Source organism: Zeus faber, assembly GCF_960531495.2.
Source record: "Zeus faber genome assembly, chromosome: 4".
NCBI lineage: Eukaryota > Metazoa > Chordata > Actinopteri > Zeiformes > Zeidae > Zeus > Zeus faber.
In genome coordinates this window covers 25,006,760-25,026,055 of record NC_137191.1, presented here as the reverse complement: position 1 = coordinate 25,026,055, position 19,296 = coordinate 25,006,760, and the positions used below count along the sequence as shown (strand labels likewise).

General features: G+C 48.3%; 1 protein-coding gene across 1 annotated transcript in view; it reads left to right on the top strand.

Moving 5' to 3' along the window:
• The window catches only part of grin2bb (glutamate receptor, ionotropic, N-methyl D-aspartate 2B-b), a gene marked incomplete at its 3' end in the record, with an annotated part of 65,135 nt that extends 47,258 nt beyond the window's left edge, over positions 1–17,877 (top strand). Inside the window, 6 exon segments of the mRNA XM_079998385.1 lie at positions 1,930–2,188; positions 4,045–4,274; positions 7,531–7,691; positions 8,801–8,988; positions 12,616–12,854; positions 15,475–17,877. Coding sequence (XP_079854511.1) covers positions 1,930–2,188; positions 4,045–4,274; positions 7,531–7,691; positions 8,801–8,988; positions 12,616–12,854; positions 15,475–17,877 — 3,480 coding nt within the window.
• Positions 17,878–19,296: the final 1,419 nt, after the last annotated feature.

Below are 19,296 nucleotides of genomic sequence, written 5' to 3'. Positions count from 1 at the left end.
CAAACCTCATTTTATAAATTATATTAATAGTGTTTACGCTTTAGTTCCAGGAGAGTCACATTGAGATAAACATATTCTAAGCATTTCTTGGTTGTAATTGCAGCATAGAAAAACACAGGAATTACTGAGAATCCCTGGGAGAAATTTCCTAATACCAGTAGGTGTGGGCACTTAGTTCTTGGAAAGTGGTCACTCACTTCGTATTTCTAGTGGTTCAAGTAGTCACATACTGTATTTAAGCACATCAGGAGGGAGGGACTTTGTATCGGCATGGCTGTGATTCAGCCATGCGGCTTAAGTAGTTAAGCGGAACATATATATATATACAGTATATTACACAATATCTACCTTCGTTCTGTGTTGAGGGCGAGGTGCAGTAGGGCGTGGCGAATAACAGCATGCTAATGCCTGTAGTCCATTTTTGTAATTTATTTGAAAAACGTGAGCAGTGGCTGATGGACCTGTTTGGTTTCCAATGTTGTAGCTGAACAATGCCAACACACACACACTCTCCATCCAACTCGCCACTCTCTGCCCATCATTAATTCAGTTCACTGGGAAACCTCAATGTTCCCGAACAGGGTACTGGAACGATTTGGGTCGGGGACATTTTAATTCCGCTTCTTGTTTGCATTAATCATACTGAGGAGACTGGCTCATAAGGATGTGTCAGAATAGTGGTTTTAGTTGCTGTGATTTATGTAGGAAAGGAGCTCATAACAAACCTCCATCTCCCAACCTGCTTCATGAGAAACTAGTGTCCCATAGCAAAGGAAAGAACTGAAGAAATTCCAACCCATTGCCTCTCATGGTGGAACTCAGAGCTGAGAATGTCTGCATACACTCAAAGACAACACAAAGACCGTTTACAATTCAATGCTGTAACTGTTTTGTCATGATGTGCTATATATACTGTATGAATATATATATATATATATATATATATATATATATATATATATATATATATATATATATATATACAGAAGCGCATATATATATACTGTGTGTATATACGTGTGTGTGTGTTTTTGTGTGTGTGTGTGTGTGTGTGTGTGTGTGTGTGTGTGTGCGCATGTGTGTGTACGTGTGCATTCAAGCTATATGTAAATGATGGATAATGGACAGCCATCAGGTCATTTTCGCTAAATAACCCTCGACGGGATGATCAGGTCTTGAATCACTCTGAAGGGGGTTATTTTGCAATAATGACTGGCTGGTTGTACATCATCTCTCTTTTAACACAGAAACCTACTAAATAAAATAATATAGTGAGACGGAATATGGATTTGAAATGATTCCATAACTAGTATGCCTAGTTTAAGAGCTTCCGCTTAGAAGAATAGTCAACAACAACATAGTTAACGCAGGTGGTGATGTCATTATTATTATTATGAACAGACAGTGGTCATTATTAATTAGTTATAAACATATATAAATTCCGGCAGGGATGTTTGTTCGTGGCGCACGAAGCAACCTCTCAAATTCTGGTTAAAATTAATGTTTTTGTAAAATTAATATTATGTTATTATGTAATGTCATTATGTATGTGATTATGTAATGTATAAAGTTATCATTTATTCGAAAAAGCACCTGGTTTGTTAGCGTTGTGTCGTGGTGCTGTGACACCCGACACACGATATGGATGTGTGCTGAACTCAAGCAGGCGTGGTGGCAAATCAAAGCATCTGAGCGATCCGGCCTTTCTCGGTAATCTCGGGAAAATCCACTTGTTAGTTGTACTGCAAACTCAAATGACACTCCATCACAACTGTGCTGTGCAAGCAAGGGAACACAAAGGTGTCCGCATTTGTTTGCAGAAGCACGTTCAGAGACACTTTCACACATTCACACACACACACACACACACACACACACACACACACACACACACGCTCTCACGGAATATTTTTATGCACACTTGTGAAGTCAAGTGGTCAAACACATTTACCAAGGAAGTGGAGTGAATTCAGTGGAATCTTGTTTGTGGGACCTTCCTTATCCCTTCCTTTCACCATCCTCCCTCTTCTCTCTCTCTCTGGCTCTCTCTCTCCTCTTGCAGAACCCTTCAGTGCCGATGTCTGGGTGATGATGTTTGTGATGCTGTTGATTGTGTCGGCCGTGGCTGTGTTTGTGTTCGAATACTTCAGCCCAGTGGGCTACAACCGCTGTCTGGCAGATGGACGAGGTAACCCACACACACACACACACACACACACACACACACACACACACACACACACACACACACTAGTAGTAGTAGCCGTATGGCAGCATAGAGGCACATCCTCAGTCGGCCTCACTTGTTGAAATGATTATCGTACTTGAACACACACACACATGCAACTTTGCGCAGAGGAAAGGCAGCACAATAGCTTTAACTGTCTTTGACAATACCTGTTCAGTGAGCGTTACTGACCAGAGTGTTGCCTTTGTCTGATAAAAAAGTGTTGGAGCCCTTGAAGTATCTTTATCTGTGACAGAATAAACTCTTTTAACTAATGAACAGGACCACTGTCACAGAGCTAATGTGGGATTTGAAACCTCAGTGCTACTCTGCGAACAAAAACCTAAGCTTCCGTGGGGACATATTCAACCAAAGTCCTGCAACTCCGCTATCAGTGTTCCTTTACTTTCTAATGATATTGGAAATTTCAACAGTGCTTAAAACTGTATTAAGCAAAATATTTTATGTTAAAAGAGTGTCAAAACACACGGTGCTATGCAACGGAACAGTGAGATTCTGTCTTCCCAACAACCGCCAACCCCTTTCGAAAAACTTGTTGACAAAAAAGCACCACAGCTTTTCCCAATATTCTGGGGCATTTATCTTGATCTTTATAGGACATGCTGCTGTAGAACTCCTTTTCTATCTTCAGTGACACAATTTTGAAGAATAAATTCTGTTAGAAGATAAGTTATGGTAAAAAAGAAAAATGATTACGTTTTAGACAAAGTTTTAATACTTTACATTGAAAACATGCATTCATTTTATCATGTAAAATATTATCATGTTGTTGGACTGTATAGAACAGAATTCCTCTCCTTGAATTACATTTGCCGCCAACCAGACCCATTGTAATATCTTCTCAGATGAAAATCGATGGTTCAGATTTGACGGCAATCTACTTTCACAGCTTTACACATCTCAGTCCATTTGAACGATGGGAACGCATAAACCTGCCTCTCCTGGTAAACCTCTCCAGAGAAAATCAGAGGCGTGTTATACTACTGCTCACTGTTGTTCTTAAGGGGGTCCAGAGGGAAGAAAGAGAGTGAGGTAATGGCAGGTTACGTCTTCCATAAAGCCCTATAATTCACAGTAACAAGCTGTCACATTCTTTGTTTATGGTGTTTGTATCTGTATGTGTGTCTGTGTGTGTGTGTGTGTGTGTGTGTGTGTGTGTGTGTGTGTGTGTGTGTGTGTGTGTGTGTGTGTGTGTGTGTGTGTGTGTATGTGTCTGTGTGTCTGTGTCTGTGTGTCTGTGTGTCTGTGTGCAATTTAGAGACTTCCCAGGTTCTACAAGCCTGTTGCCTTACACCTCTGCTCCAGCTGTAGTCTAATTGTAGCCTGCTGCACACCCATCCACCCCCTCCCTCCCCTCTCTCTCCCTCCCTCCCTCTCTGTCTTTGTTGCTTCTTGCCCACGAAGCTACAGTCGTGGGTGTTTCCGTCCTGCCACCTTGTCATACCTCCGTGGCGGGAGGTGGAGCGAGGCTTGTCAGTAACAATGGGGTTGTCATAGGGGTGGCTGAGTAGACGAATCTGGGCCATAGATCGACAAAGGCTCCCAGCACTCACACGTTGGACACGAGGGCGAGGAGAGATCTGGCCTCTGTTGCTTTCCTTCAAAGTGTTTATGATTTAAAAGAAAATTATGCAATGTGGGTCCCCTGAGACCCCAGACATGGTTTTATATTGCGGCCCCTTGAAATCTTGGCTATTCTTTTTTGTGTCAGCCCCTTAACTTGTCTTGCCATGTTTGCTTTCTTTCTTTGCTTTTTTCTCTCCCTCTCTATCTATTCCTCGCTCCCTCACCCCCAGAGCCTGGCGGTCCCTCATTCACCATTGGCAAGGCGGTGTGGCTGCTGTGGGGTCTGGTGTTCAACAACTCTGTGCCTGTGCAGAACCCGAAGGGGACGACCAGTAAGATCATGGTGTCGGTGTGGGCCTTCTTCGCTGTCATCTTCCTCGCCTCCTACACTGCCAACCTGGCGGCCTTCATGATCCAGGAGGAGTATGTGGACCAGGTGTCGGGGCTGTCAGATAAAAAGGTGCAAATTTATAGCGATGGCAGAAGGGTTTTGTGGGCTGGAGAAGCCGGTATGGACAAACAAAGTGAAATGGTTGTGTGTGTGTGTGTATGTGTGTGTGTGTGTGTGTGTGTGTGTGTGTGTGTGTGTGTCTGTGTGTGTGTGTGTGTGTGTGTGTGTGTGTCTCTGTGTGTCTGTATGTGTGTGTGTTGTGTTGTGTGGTAAGAAGAGTACTCAAGTTACTTTAAAATTAATTTAAGTAGCAATGAAAGTAATCCTCTGTGGGAGTCTCTGCCCACAGGTATGGGTTTAGGGAGGGAGACTTTCCTGCTGTGGGTTGCCGACATGGCTTAACCACACCCCTTGGTCTGCCAAATACCCCCACCGTCTGACTTAGGCCGGGGGGCCGGCAACCAGCTGACAGCCAACTACCCCCCCCCACGGAGCGTGAGAGAAAGTCAGCCACGACTATCTGCACCACCTGCCGATGGACCACCCAGAAGTTAAAGGGCTAGAGAGCCAGGTACCACCGGGTGATCCATGTGTTTGTGTCCTTCATGCAGTGGAGCCACTGCAGCGGGGCGTGGTCCGAACAGAGAGTGAAAGTGCGTCCCAGGAGGTAATAGCGGAGGGAACCGCCCACTTGATTGCCAGACACTCCTTCTTCCACTGTGCTGTTCCTCGACTCCAACGCTGAAAGTTTGTGGCTGAGGTATAGCACCAGCCACTCGGTGCACTCCACCTCCTGGGACAAGACCGTGCCCAGCCCTTCGTCCGACACGTCAGTCTGCAGACAGAAAGGGAGAGAAAGGGAGAGAGAAGTTAGGATTAAACAGCACTGGCACTTCTCTGACCACTGCACCGGATCTGGAGCACCCTTTTGAGTTCAGTAGGACAAGGGGCTGGTTGCCTGAAACAGAGCCTGCGCCACACTTTTGGCCATAATATTGCGCAATAGCACTGCCTCTGGATACTGGGTTGCATAATCCACTAGGACTAACACAAAATGATACCCATGGGCATTGTGGTCTAACAGCCAGATGAGGTCCATACCAACGCATACGCATTTCTGCCCAAATGCCCAGCCAATAGAAGCAGGCCATTGTCCGCTGTCATGTGTCATCGTGACCGAGGTGACCGGTTGGGTTATGGTTGGGCTCTTTGGCACCAACAACTGGGTTATTTCCTCTCCTGTCACGAGTGTCACGGCTCACTCGATATAACCTGTCCCTAATGGCTGAAAAATACAGGTGAGTGAGCGCAACGTCTGGGCGCATCAATACACCATATATTTTAACTACACCCTCAAAGGCCTCGCTAAGGCCATCCTGCGACTGCTCGTCGATAGGGAAGGTCAAGGGGGCCGGCGAAGTTTCCACTTGTGATTCCGCTGCCCCCACCCCCGTCGCACCCGCCTTAGACCCCTCTGTATCACCACGTGTCATGCAACACTCACATCTCCCTACCGACCGTGAATGCACTCCCCCCAGCCTCTCTCATCAACGTGTCAAACCCTGGCCAATCCGTGCCCAAAATCAGGGAGTGCCACAGGCAGGAACTAACCGCAGCCTGTACCCTATGCCTTTTCACCTTGTCACAAATTTCGAGCCGGACCATCGGATATGTGTACATATCCCTATGCACACAACAAATCTCCACTTGTGACACCCCCACCAAAGCCCTGGGTCGAACCAGGCGTTGCTGGATCATTGTCTGCGAACAGCCTGAGTCCAGAAAAGCCTGATGTCTACACCCTTGTAGCCTTACCAGTACTTGGTAGGCCCCTTACCGACCATGGAAGGTGTCTGGCAGGCTGGCAACCCCAGACCACCTGGCCAAGTTCCATCCGGGTGCAGTCCCGGCACTCATAGCCGGCCCGCCTGCAGTGCCCACACCCCTGCCCAGACGTCTGCTCCCTGATTTCCCGCGACCGCACCGCCCTGGGAGCTGACAGGGGATAGAGAGGGGACAGCACCGGAAGGGGAGACAGCGCCCCATGGCACCACAAGACCCGGCTGGTAGACATCCACCATCCCCCGGGCTAGTGGGAGGGGGATCGTGCGGGAAAGAAAAGGGTGTCTCCCAACGCCTGTGAGTGCAGCAGAGCCCCGGCCGTTCCGGGTCGGGCTGGGGACCCAGCGAAGCCCGTGTGGGTCCTGGGGTTGGAGCTAGCGGGCCCCGAGACATTCTCCTCCGGGCCATCGGGACGGGCTAGGGGCCCAGCGAATCCTGCGTGGGTCCTGGGGTTGGACGCGGGTCGGGTCCTCTGGCCAGCAGCGGGCTAGTGGTCAGTCACGGCGTACTCCCAGGAGCTCACACTGGCTAGGACACGCTCCAACTGGCAGCGGAGGAAGTCCCACTCCTCCTCCAGGTCCGCAAGGCGGTTCCGCAGCCGGCGGATCGGCTCCGGGGTGCGTTTCACTCGGCGCCTTGCCCCTCCTGGGTCCCTGGTCAGGTGCCACTTGTGGGAGTCCCTGCCCACAAGGGCAGTTATCTGTAAAAGGTCTATAAAAACTGTTTTGTGGTGTCCAACCTGATGAAAAAAAAAGTCATTCAAGGAGGGAGAGGGTATGCTCCCAATGATAATAAAATAATAATAATAAACACTAATAAACGGTTAATCGATCTAGTTTTAATATGAAGGTGGAAGGGAAGGGGAGGGGTAAAATCAATGTAGTAATAAAATCTAAATGAATAAAAGCACATTATGTGCTTAACATAATCTCCTCAGAGAAGTAAATTTCCATGATATTCAGTACATGTACTAATTTACATAAGTCCATGATCCTGAGTACATGTAACTACCCATCTACTTTACTGTGTGTGCTTGTGAGTTTGTTTCTGTCTGTTTGTTTGAGTCTATTTTGATACAAGCATGTCGACCCACACACTCGGCATGATCTGTGTCTCTTTGTTCGATAGATAATTCTGTGCCTGCATGCCCGAGTGTGACCCTGAGATTGCCGCTTTTCTCCCGCTGGCCTTCTCGTCTTTCTGCGACCCCCGCATTTCCATTCGCAGAATAAATGCCCCGAGCAATTAGTCCATTTTGGGCTTCCTAAAGCACAGCCATGCACTCCTGTTCAACGGTGCTTTAAAATGCTATTTGATCCAAACCAATGGCCTTTCCCCACTAACAAGCACTCCCCTGTCATTTTCCCTGTGCGATGTCTTCTCCGGAATCCCCCCCACCCCCCCGACACACACACACACACACACACACACACAAACACACACACACACACATACACATATACACACACACACACACACACAGTTCCAGAAGCCGAACGACTTCTCGCCGCCTTTCCGGTTCGGTACCGTGCCCAACGGGAGCACGGAGCGCAACATCCGCAACAACTACCGTGACATGCACAGCTACATGACCAACTTCCACCAGAAGAACGTGGACGAGGCCCTGCACAGCCTGAAGAGCGGGTGAGGCGAGAGGGATGGGGGCGGTGGGGGGGGGGTTGAGGGGGAGGGATGGAGAAAAGAAGGATGAGACCTGACGGGTTCTTTGGAAGCGGTAGCGATTGAGGAGCCACTGGGAGGGCGGGAACCTGCGTTTTGACTTTGGGAGGTCTTGTGTGGATGAGGTAAATGGTTGGAGTTGGAGAGAGCGGAGGGGTGGGGGTGGGGGTGTTTGAGGGCAGGGCAGTGTGGGTGGGCTGCCAACAGCACTGCTGTATCTGCCAGCCACTGGCGCCCAGAATAGCAGTACAGTTTGTGATTCTGCAAGAATCTCAAGAAATATTCCCTCTCTGTAGCTGTGGAAAGTTAAACTAACATTCCTCTTTACTCCCTCTCTCTTCCTCCGCTTCTCTCTATTTGGCCTTCTCTTCCCTCACTTTAGCTTCTGAGGAATAAGGGATATAAACCAGTGGCTTAACCACATGAGTAATCAATGGCAGTTTGGCTTCTCCTGGTCGGAGTAGCGGTGGACTGTTGCTGTGACCGCTGCTTTGCACACACAGATTAGCGCGTGCCGCAGGGCGCCGTTTGATCGTGGCGTAGCACCCAGTTGGAGGCTGTCATGTTGATTTATCAATCATTCATCACAGAGGAAAAAAAAGTGACATGATTGCATGGAATACAGGAATAGATTGGGGTCAAGAAGAATAAAATGGACTACAATACAACTTGGAGTAGAATAGAATGGAAGAGGGGTGATGTACTGCTTTTTATGATAGTCGTGCTAATTAAGAATTGAATAGTAAACATGTTCATCTTAGCTGCAATAACATCATATATAATTGGGAGGTAAGTTTGCTGCAAAAGGCTTTAAATATCTAACGCTTTTTATTGTTCTCCTCCCCAGTCTCACAGACACATGAAGGCCTACATAGCGTGCATAAACTGAAAATTAATTTTAAGAAACATCAGTATTTCTTCAATTTCTAGTATGATCATAATCATATTTTATGCCATCAAAGCCATTGTCATTGTGGTGGCTTTTCATTGGAAGTTGCTACAAAAGAGCACATACCACCTGTCAGTGCTCAAGGGAAGTGGATGGAATTCTCTTCTTCGATTCTCCTTTGCAGCAAATTGGACGCCTTCATCTACGACGCGGCGGTGCTGAACTACATGGCCGGCAGAGACGAGGGCTGTAAGCTGGTCACGATCGGCAGCGGCAAGGTGTTCGCCTCCACCGGCTACGGCATCGCGATCCAGAAGGACTCAGGCTGGAAACGGGCCGTGGATCTGGCCATCCTTATGCTCTTCGGAGACGGTAAACTCCCAAAGAATCTGTCACTGTTATTTCAGCTGGAGAGGGCTGTGAGTGAGAGACAGGTGTATTAATGCAATATACATACTGTACAATACAAAGTACATTAGATGTAGACTCTCTCGCCTCAGAGGGACACGAGCTGACGCAATAGATGCCTGTAGACTTAAATAACACTCAAAGTTCTCCTCTCCATCCTAGAAATCGTTGCCTGGATTCTTCCACCTGAATCCTTTATATCAAAGGTCACTTTAATATTATCAGCAAGACACAAACAGCAGCAATACCTCCTCAGACAGCAAAAAATGAGCATATAGCATCAACTTCTCCTCCAATATTGCACACACATCATTCAGAGCCCTCTCACAGCCTTCAGCATAGTCTGATTCAGCAGCCTGATCTCACACGAAAGCAATCTACAGCCGGTTGTCAACAGTGCTTTGAAAATCTGACATTCCATTTCATAAAAAGCCACTTGTTCTATTTTCTTCGCTAACAGGACCCACATTAACGACCAAACGCTGAAGACCTTGGTTATGATACCACCATGTCACAGGTTGATCCAACGAGAAACCTCATACGTCTTGGTACCATTCTCAATTACACTCTCCAGCCAATTTTCCTTTCCTAAATCATCCACTGTTCAGGCTGAGAACTAAGTAAATGTATTAAAGATGTGAATCCTTAATGAAATGGTAAACCCTTCAACCACATTGTCTGTGTCTCTGTGCCGGACGTCCTTGAAAACGTCACTTCGGTGGTGTGTGGTATGCAAAAGTGCCACACTGGCACCTGAACAGGCACTCCCTGGCATGGGGAAGGGACACAGCAGCAACCCTCTCCGGATTGGTGGCAGCAGCACCCAGGGTGTCCGGCTCAGGACCCGGGGAGAGGCAGCCGCAGCAACCACCACAGGTAACCGCTGGCGGCTAGCTACTCCGCCCAGCAGCCACTGCCGGGACCATCCAGCAACCCAGCAACCAGGCCACCCCTCCAAGCAGCCCCCGCAACAACCTTCATCAGCCAGCACAGGAGCCCAAGGTCCCACGCTCCGGAAGGGAGGAGGGGGCAGTCTGTCCTCGCCCTGGGGGATGGAAGCCGATGCACCGTGCTGTTCCGAGGAACCAGGTCCCCTGGAAGGGAACCAGTCTTTTTTTTTTTTTTTTACCTTTGTTGGTTTAAGGTATGGGAACCCTGTTTCAGGGTCCAGTGTTTTATTATTTTAAGGTACAGGAACCCTGTGTCAGTGTCTGTCCTTTTTTAGGTATAGTAACCCTGTATCAGAGTCTGTATTTTAGGCATTTCTTTTCTTTTTTTTGTTCTCTGCTTGGTGTGTGTGGGTGTGTGTGTGTGTGTGGGGGGGGGGGGGTGGGGGTCGGGGGTGGGGTGGGGGGGGTGCTAGGCTATGGCCGGGTATTCTCCCTGGCCTCAGTTTGCTGTCAGGGTATGTGGTATAGGGATGGTGTGGTTTGAGCAGCCACACCTGTCCTGGGACGAGGTAATTGGGGCCCAGTGGCTGCATATCTGTTGCTTGTTGCTTTGTCTGACGTGCAACAGGTAAAACCCCCATCCCCACACTCACTCAGGAGAGGAGCCCTTGTCATGACACATGTCTATCTGCTCCTGGGCTTGTTCCATCCAGCCCACTCTCTACAATAAATTATATGTCTGAAACCCCATCGTCTGTGTCTTGCTTGGCGTGTGATAGGCGAACGCACCACAAGACCAATACCAGAGAGCCAAGTGCCGAGACTAATGCCGTCAGTGTGTTATTTGTGGGTCAGTTACATGTGAACTATCCATGTGTGTGGCAACACGTACCACATGTTACGCAATAAATAATTGCCTTCATGCAGGCATGTCCAAAGGTTAGACGCTGTGGCCCCACAAAGAGACACGTTTATTCTGAAAGGTAAAAACAATAAATAATAATAACATATTAAAAAAAATTGCTGTTTTAGTTTCTTTTAGGTATAGATTTATTGTCAATCAGCAGGTTTATTTTATATAATTTATTTGATTTTATTCCTTATTGTGTATTTGAAAATTTTTTACATTCTCTCATTAACTGGGGGGGTAGGGTGGAGAGGGCGGGGGGTAAGAGACTGCGTGTCCCCATTACGCACGCTGCTGGTTTCTTTCCATGAGGAAATGGAGTAAAATAAAATAACCTATTTCTAAAATAAAAAACACATTGTTTTGCGCACCCATCACGGGTGCGCCATCGCTGGCGTGCCGAGACAGTACCGTCAGAGGGGGAGCAATTGTGGCACAGAGGCCACCCTGCACCCAAACGTTTGGGCGTCCAGCCCACCCCGAACGATGCCACTGTTTTTGTGTATTGTCATTTATTTTCTCTATTTTTATTCTATTGCCTTATTTATATTTCCTATTTTTGATGTGAACTGCTATGAGACCTCAGTTTCCCACCGGGGATGACTGAAGTATCTATCTATCTATCTATCTATCTATCTATCTATCTATCCATCTATCTGTCTGTCTGTCTGTCTGTCTGTCTGTCTGTCTGTCGCTCAATGAGTCACATGTGTCACCCTTTCAGGGACCAGGTGTCCAGGTCTTAAATAAGCGGTCTCTACACTAGAGAAGTGCTGGTCTGTCTCTTCAGTCAGCTATGAAGGGACAGTGCAGTACAGGAGGAGAGGGCAGGGGAGTGGGAGCTGGAAACAGTGGGGAGTGAGGGAGAATGAACATGGAAGAGGTGGAGAGGACACAGGAGGAGAGAATTGGAGGCCATAATGGAAAAAGTCAAGTGTATTCAAGTCCAGTCCTTTATCACAGTCACAGTGTCAGAGGGCTTTTATTCCAACAAAAAAAATGCTTTTACTGCAAAAAAAAGGGGCAAAAGTGAGAGAGTGTGTAGGAAGAGAGGAGGGTGTCTCAGGGGTTAATGTTATTCACAGTCCATCTTGAAAACCTCATTCAGACATTCAGTCATTCTCAGAGCCAGGTCTGAAGATTTTTTTTTGTTTCATTGCAATTATTGCTCGTTTTTTCATCTTCTTTCAAAAAAGGGAACAAAAGAAAAATCAACAATACAAGCGTTTGATGAGGAAAAAAGAGAAGAAAATAAACAGGATAATATCATTGATTTCAGTTGTTTTCCATCGTCTGTTGGCACAATGGCGGCCGCTTGCTCTGCCACACACACACCCACAGACTAGTGGCAGTTCACATCAAACAAATCTCTCTGGACATGTCCCTCCCCTCCCACAGCAGTTGTCCCCAGGCTGTGGAACTGATGGAGGGGGTACACATTTTGGGACGGAAATGCTTGTCACATGATCACGCACAATTACTCCCTGAGGATTGTCAAGTCTCAGCACACAAACACCCACACACACACACACACACACACACACACACACACACACACACACAAACACACACACACATATCCCCAAAACCACCAGCACCACAACAAAGGAGACTCAGTTAAGTGGGTGACTTGTGTGAGCGGTGATGAATAAAGAGCGTCCTCGGGGAGGGAGGGGCGGCTGAAACGATGCGACTTGACGTGCATTTTCATGCACGTGAGACTTGAGCCGTTTTCCCTGTGAACTTATGATCCAGAACAAAAATGACTGTATGTAACCCCCCCCCCCCCTCCAGGTGAAATGGAGGAGCTGGAGGCCCTGTGGCTCACCGGTATCTGCCACAACGAGAAGAATGAGGTGATGTCCAGCCAGCTGGACGTGGACAACATGGCGGGCGTCTTCTACATGCTGGGGGCGGCCATGGCGCTGTCGCTCATCACCTTCATCTGCGAGCACTTGTTCTACTGGCAGCTGCGCTTCTGCTTCATGGGCGTGTGCTCGGGCAAGCCCGGGTTCACCTTCTCCATCAGCAGGGTCAGTTTATACCTCTATTTGTCTTTCACTTTCTTTTTGCTTTGAGTGTTTTACCTGTGGCCTTTTTCTTATATTTTTCTATTCCACAAAGAACCCTTCGAGTCATGAGAATCACACTTTTCTTCCGCCCACCTCACAAACAATCATATCCCCCTCTTGCACGCCCAAGGTGAACTGAGCAGAGTGCATGAACTAAACTCCTCTTAGTCAAAGGAGTATAATTTACCCAATAACATGGCATTCAGTCAGACTGCAGCAAAATTAATGTGCTGGCCATGTGAGTAACCATTAGCGCTGATGCAATAAAAACCACCTACTTGACGCATCTTCTTGGCCACTGACCTGTGGAGTACTGGCGAATGTCAAGAAGCTCCTAGACAGCATACCTCAGACCCGGCTGTCAGTCATAAGGTTCCCGCTGTTCCGCTGCGAGGAAATCAGGTATTTTATGGGCATATAAACAATCACGTGAGGAGCAATTTAATTTGCATAATATTGCATTTTAGGTCAGGCGAGTGTTTTTGTTGTTGCAGGCAAATAAGTTAAATTATTATTTGCTTGAAAAAAAAACAAAAAAACACTACGTGTTTGTATTGTTGCTGTCAAGGCTGAAGGTAATTGGGACATCAAATTGCTTTTACACCTACTCAGACCGATTTGAAAAGAACTTAAGAGAATGATCAGGCCTTGAGTGTTTTGGTAACAAGCTTTGTTTTTCAATGAACCTCCATCATGTCTCGTGTTGGGGTTTCTTTTGGGTCTTTGTTGGATTTTTATTTAGTTTTGTCACATTTGTTATGCAAACTTTATAAATATCCGTACACACTGTAATCTCATGAGCATTAAGATGTGCTATTTCTTGACTCACAGACACGTCAGGCAGATTTTACTTGTCGCTTGTACTACAGTTTCTAATTAAACTCCATCCACAATTCAAGAGGAGCTTCAATTCTTTGGAAGTGGCTCCGTAACTCAAGGTCTCAAGGACGCTGTCACCGTGCCTGGCAGAAAAGTGATGACTAGATATTGAGCGTCACTCAGGAAAAATGTGCATGTGCTTATGGGCAAGAGTGAAGAAAAGATCCAGCAGGGAGACTAGATGGGACGATTATACAGATAGAACAAAAAAGGGAAAAAGGGTCCTGATACAAAATAATGAAAGGGAGATAAATGCATAGCAGCGAAGGAAATAAACAGTGGAGTGCCGCCAACCGCTGTCCTGTCACACCTCGCAGCCGCCAGATGTGCGGATAAAGTGAGACGGTATCATTCAGGCTGCTCCCGCCAAGCGGAGCGCCCCGGGGCAATAGATAGAAACGGACACAAAATAAATGAACAGGAGCAAGAGAGAAGGACGGCGGAAGGTGCGGTGCACAGATTCATGAATGCAACTGCAAAGGACTGGCAGAGTGACTAAGATGCAGATGGAAACCCTTTCTGACAAGTCGACGCCGTTGAGGAATGTTGCCCATGCGCTCGTCGGCAGGGGGTGCGTCCCCGACCTTTTGGGATTTCGCTGTAGATCTCCTCAGACCCCGTTTAAACATACATGTTTGACTTCATGGCCTCACCTCGTCAAAATCCTGCTTTGACCAGCCAACCCCCCCCCCCCCACACACACACATTTGTAAATCCAATCTGACATCATCAGTACATCCAGCTAGATTTTACAATGTGACTCATTTACTTGAGGATGTTTCCTAATGCACCTTTCACACTCTGGGTTCACCCCGCACTAAAGGATATCGGATCGTAAATATTGAAAATGTTTAATATTTGCAATTTGTGATCAGTGCCGCCAGGACGGACTTCCGAGCAGATCGGGAAAAAAAAAACAACCGTAACGTACACACCACAGGATAATCCGGCACGATAATCCTTAAAACCATCAAAACATCTTGATTTTACTCACAATTGTCAGAAGGTGGGAATCTGGGCCAAAATCGGCTTTATTATCTTGTAGTGTGTACCTGCTTAAGGGTTAAAAGGCGAGATAAAAATAAGCGAGCCAATGGTTCTCAATTTAAATGGCATTGATTAAAGCTATTGATTGGTCACCACAACAGACTTGTGCTTACTGCGGCTCTGTCGTTATCAATCAAGCCTTTGATATGGCCTTCTATTGCCTTAGTGCTGCTCTTCTAAGGCAAACCACTGAGGAGACACAACAGAGGCTCCGTGCTGGTCCCTAAAGAAAAGTCATTTATGAAGTCCACCCCCTACAGTTCTACCGTCTAATATTCTGTAAATAGGAGTTTGGTCAAACAGAACAAGGCAATGCATTTACCTCTAACCGCCTCTGTAATGTGTCTGTCTGTCTGACTGTCTGTCTGACTGTCTGTCTGTCTTTCTGTTAATTCCTCCTGGTTTCTGATTGGATCTCTGCCACTCCCTCAACTATTCCCCGTCACATCTAACTTCACCGTTTCTCAAATCTTCCTGTTGGTTTCTCACACCTTGTCTGCCCCCCACCCTCCCCCTCCCTCTCTCCATTCTGCCCTCCACCCATTCTCCTCACTCCTCTGTTCTTCCCATGCCCTGCTTCACCCTCTCCCTCTATCCCTTTATCTCCCTCATTCTCCACCTCCCCGCCCTTCTTTCTGCCTTTCCCGCGCTCCAGGGTATCTACAGCTGCATCCATGGCGTGCAGATAGAAGAGAACAAGTCAACCGTGGACTCGCCCTCGGCCACCATGAATATGAATATGAATAACACCCACTCCAACATCCTGCGGTTGCTGCGCACCGCCAAGGACATGACCGCTGTCCCGGGGGTGAACGGCTCCCCACATGCCGCCCTGGACTACGATCACGGAGGTCGTGAGTCCTCCATCTACAACATCCAGGAGCAGCGGCGCAGCCTGGTTGGCCACCCGGGAGGCCACCCTGTGGACTGTAAGGCAGCACCACCCTATTTGCCAGAGGATAACATGTTCAGTGACTACATCAGCGAGGTGGAGAGGACTTTTGGCAACTTGCCCCTGAAGGACAGCAACCTGTACCAGGACCACTACCTGCACCATCACCCGGCCTCGGCTCTGGGTATGTCCGGCCCCCCACCCAACAGGCCGCGCAGCTTAGGCAGTGCTAGCTCATTGGAAGCGGGGATGTTTGATGGCGACAGCTTAGGGGGAGGGGTTGCACCCATCTTCACCACTCAGCCCCGTGCCTCCATGACTCACAGAAACACCAATAAGTTTGACCTGATTGCTGGCCACACCACGGCGGGCCCCAGCCAGGGAGGGTTCAAGGGGAGCAATGTGTACGGGAGGTTCTCCTTCAAAGGAGGCGCATCAAGCACGGGGCTCATCGGGGGTCACGACAGGTACTGCGGAGGGGGCGGGGCAGGCTCGGGGGGCGATGATGGGAATATCCGCTCGGATGTGTCGGATATCTCCACGCACACGGTCACCTATGGAAACCTGGAGGGCAACGCCAAGCGGCGCAAGCAGTACAGGGACAGCCTGAAAAAGAGGCCCGCCTCGGCCAAGTGCAGACGGGAGCAGGACGAGATAGAGCTGGCCGGCTTCAGGAGGAGACCCCACCACCACACCGTCCACCACCACTTCCCCCACGGCCCCTTGGCACACCGCTCGGCCTCACCTCCCCTGGAGCGGAAGAGGGGAGGAGGGGCTGTTTCTTCACCTTATCTGTTCCGTAAAGACAAAGAGAGCCTGAGGGACTTCTATGCAGAGCAGTTCCGCTCCAAGGAGGGCAAGGCCAAGTGGGAGCAGGATGGCGGAAGTGGTGTGGGCGGTGCTAGTGGAGGTGGTGTCTGTAAGAGCTTAGTGCCCATTGAGGACTTCCTGAAAGGTAAAGTCAAGAAGTCCGAGTGCAAAGGTGTGCTCGGTTCAGTATCAGCAGGGCAGCAGGCACACACTTGCTGGGAGAAGGGGATTTCTGGGATAGGAGGGGGAGGCATCGCAGGGGGTGACTGGGAGTGTCGTAACTGCCATGGTGTATCTCACCACGGGGGAGGTGCTGGAGGAGGAGGCACGTGCCCAGCTACCGGGGTAGGGGGTCCGTGTCGCCCGAGCTCTGCTAGCAGCAAACGGTGTGAATGCTGTAAGAAGCAGCCAAGCAACCTTTACAACATCAGCGAGGATAATAACACAATGGTGTTTAGCGGAGGCAAGAGTGGCACAGGGGCCAGCCAATCACAAACCCAGGCACAGCGCAGGAAGCTAGGGCCAGGGGGGAGGGTTTTGCGGAGGCAGCACTCCTACGACACGTTTGTGGACCTGCAGAGAGAGGGCGCTGGCCGCATGGGAGGAGCAGGCGGGGGGCTCGGAGGGCAGATCCCCCCACCCCGGAGCGTGAGCTTGAAAGAGAAAGACCGCTTCATGGAGGGCACCAGCCCTTATGCCCACATGTTTGAAAGGTATGCTGGTGAGAGGGAGCCTTCCTTCTTTGGTGGGGATAGAGCGAAAGGAGGCTCCTCGTTCAGTTTGTTCCGTGGAGGTGAAGGTGGTTTGCACAGACGGTCGGTGGGGGAGAGAGACCTGAGGGACAGAGATAGAGCTATGATGGGAGGTGGGGGCTGTGGTGGTGGTGGTGGTGGTGGTGGAGGTGGTGGCAGAGGGGCTGGGACTTACTCCTTGTCTAAATCTCTCTACCCAGATAAGGTGAACCAGAACCCCTTCATCCCAACCTTCGGCGACGACCAGTGTCTATTACATGGTGCCAAACCGTACTACATCAAAAAGCCACAGACGCAGCCACAGCAGCAGCAGCAACTCCTCAACAACAGCCGCGGAGGAGGGGACTTCCGGGGCTCCATGGGAGCAACTTCCTATTTGCCTGCATCGGCCACCGCTGGGGTGATGTCCAATGTGGCCCCCAGGTTCACCAAAGAGATGTGCCTGGGCGGGGTGGGCGGGCCCATGGGGAACCACCACGGGGCCAACAAGCTGCTACCAGGGGGTAGGGACGTTTTAGGCTTGGGGCAGGGACAGAGACCCTTCAACGGTGCCAGCAATGGACACGTCTATGAAAAGCTGTCCAGTATCGAGTCTGATGTCTGAAACACGAAAAGAGAGCTGCGGAGGGGGGAGGAGAGCAGGGAAGAAATAATGAGTGGAGTGGCGAGAGATGGAGGGGAAAAAAGTAGTGTAGGCTGTTGAGTGATCCGCGAAGCGTCGTGGGGAGACATTACACTCTGTCTGTGTACTGGTCTCACACCACTGAAGGGACAAGGTTTTGATGGACCATGGCCACTGCAGAGTTAGCTGTGGCAAAGTGAAGTGGGAGGAATGTTTTTGGACAAGGCGATAATGAGATTCCTCTAAGACTGTACGAGTGATGAGGGTGGAGGGAAGGATAAATGGAGGGGCATCTATACTCTCCCCATCTCCCTGCCTCCCGCGGTATCTTACACCAAAACAAACGTTGTGCTTACACAATGGAAATACAATCATGAATGAAAAATTGAACACTTTTGTTGATGAAACAGGGTAAACCAATAATAATTGTATTGATCATGTTATTCATGTTATCAAATATGATTCCGATGTTTATGATGATCAGTTTTGGTTGTTTTTAATAATTTATTTATTGAAATAGTTCACCTTGATATATTTGTACCAATGTTCATTCTTTGCTAGTTTACATAATCTTACCGGAGGCTGGGAGACCAGAGTAGAGCTGAGAAGAAATCCAGTACAGCCCAGTATAGTACCTTATTTTGGTTTGGTTCCTGTAATTATGGACTTTATACCTTGTTTAATTATTCTCTCGTTAATTCTTCCTCCATGTTTTGAACATTTTCTTTTCATCGTTTGGAGTGCTGTGAAGTGTATGTGACAGGCATGAGTCGCTGAGTACATTTTGTGTACTTCTAATTGAAAAAGGTGATCCTTCTCTAGCGGGTGCAGACACAGCGGCATCATACTGATTTGCCCTTTTCGTATTGTTTTCAGCCCAGCAGTATGGAATAGTTTTCACATATTTGAGCTGGATGTGCCTTACAGGATACGCAACGATGCGCCATACTCAAAAACCTCCTCTATTGCGAGACACTTCTGCCTGCACGCAATGTAATCAATTATCCCCCACGTTGATTTATAGAAAGGCATCACATCACTGTGTTTGAGGATCCACCCCAAACAACAGAAGTCTAGATGACACAAGCTCAAATAGCACTAGGGGTGTGAATGAAACCGAGAAGCATTAAAGACCTGAAAACACATCTGCATTTTAAGCATTTAGCCGTCATATTATCCCGACCAACTAATAAAATGGACATAATAAATATCCTGCAGGAAGGAATGTGGCGTCCCAGCCACAATGTCACGCCGTGTTGCAAATGCATTTATTCACACGTTACCGTGCTTATAGTTTCAAGAATAATTATCCAGGACAGAGAAATGTCGACTTCACGTAGAAAGCGTTCTCTGCTATTATCAATGCAAGGCCATCGATTAATTGGATATTTACAATAGTTA